We start from the raw sequence: 1,058 nt of genomic DNA on the forward strand, positions 1-1,058 counted from the left end.
TTCCAGCCCGCAATACCTTTTACGCCTTTGCTGATGGAGAATATCAGAACTTTTTCCAGTTGGTTTCTCTGTCTTTACGAAAAGAGTTTGACGCAGTATTACAACAACCATTTCTGTCGGTTCTTCACGACTTAGCTACGAATGCAGCAATTGTCAATATCATTGGAACAACCGTTGTGTATATTGATTCAGAGTGGCGTTTGCGGACAGTGTCATTATTGGCGTTAGCGAATTCTAGTGGTCACGCTGCACCCTAAGTCGCCAACCACATCAAAACCACGATTCAATCCCGATATAACATCAATTTGGATCAATTTGCTCGGTTTACAGTCAGTGACACTACTGGATCGGCGCGATATGTTGGAGATCATTTTAATTATACAGACCAAGTCGACTGCCTTATGCATTTACTTAGTTTGTGTATCCTCTACGCTGTTGGCTTAAAGGAAAACACACGAAATGATGGTCAGGACATTGTTACACCTGGTGGGGAATTTAAAGATGGGTCTCGCGTTGTTCAAAAGTTACGAGATGTTGCAACATTCTTCAACACGCCGCAACGCTTACAAAAGCTGAAGGAGATAAAGAAACTTTACAATCTTCCACCCGCAGACATTAAGGTTGACGCCAAAACCCGTGTTGGTTATGCTATTTCACTTATGAGACGGAGTGTGTACAACTATTACGCTCTAACTAAGTATTTCGATTCAGCACCGGAGAACGAGCAGCCTGTATGGAAATGCATCACACCTGATGATTGGACTTTAATTACAGAGATGGAAGGGTTAACTGACCAACTTGCTCAATTCTCTCTTGGAGAAGTTCAAAAGGTGGGCGTGGCTAGCTCATACGTGTTGTTGTTTCGCAGGATGTTATCACTTGCTGTCGAATCCGAGATAGTTGAGTGCCTACAACTTGAGCGTCCCGAACGAAGAGGAACTGAATACTCCCAACGACGTTTTGGGAAAAATGTAAATCACTTTTCAGCTGGAGGAATTCGCTGCCGAGATCGTCTCCGAATGCAATTACAACTCCGGTTTCCAAAAGAAGATGTAAAC

General features: G+C 43.2%; 1 protein-coding gene across 1 annotated transcript; it reads left to right on the forward strand.

Annotated features, from left to right (window-relative positions):
- Window positions 1-659: 659 nt before the first annotated feature.
- PPTG_17370 (hypothetical protein) lies at window positions 660-975 on the forward strand (the record flags this gene model as incomplete). Its single annotated transcript, XM_008915012.1, has 2 exons — window positions 660-830; window positions 901-975. The coding sequence occupies 2 exons, from the start codon at window positions 660-662 to the stop codon at window positions 973-975; spliced, it is 246 nt and encodes an 81-aa protein (XP_008913260.1).
- Between the last annotated feature and the right edge of the window lie 83 nt (window positions 976-1,058).

Source organism: Phytophthora parasitica, assembly GCF_000247585.1.
Source record: "Phytophthora parasitica INRA-310 unplaced genomic scaffold supercont2.66, whole genome shotgun sequence".
Classification (NCBI taxonomy): domain Eukaryota; phylum Oomycota; class Peronosporomycetes; order Peronosporales; family Peronosporaceae; genus Phytophthora; species Phytophthora nicotianae.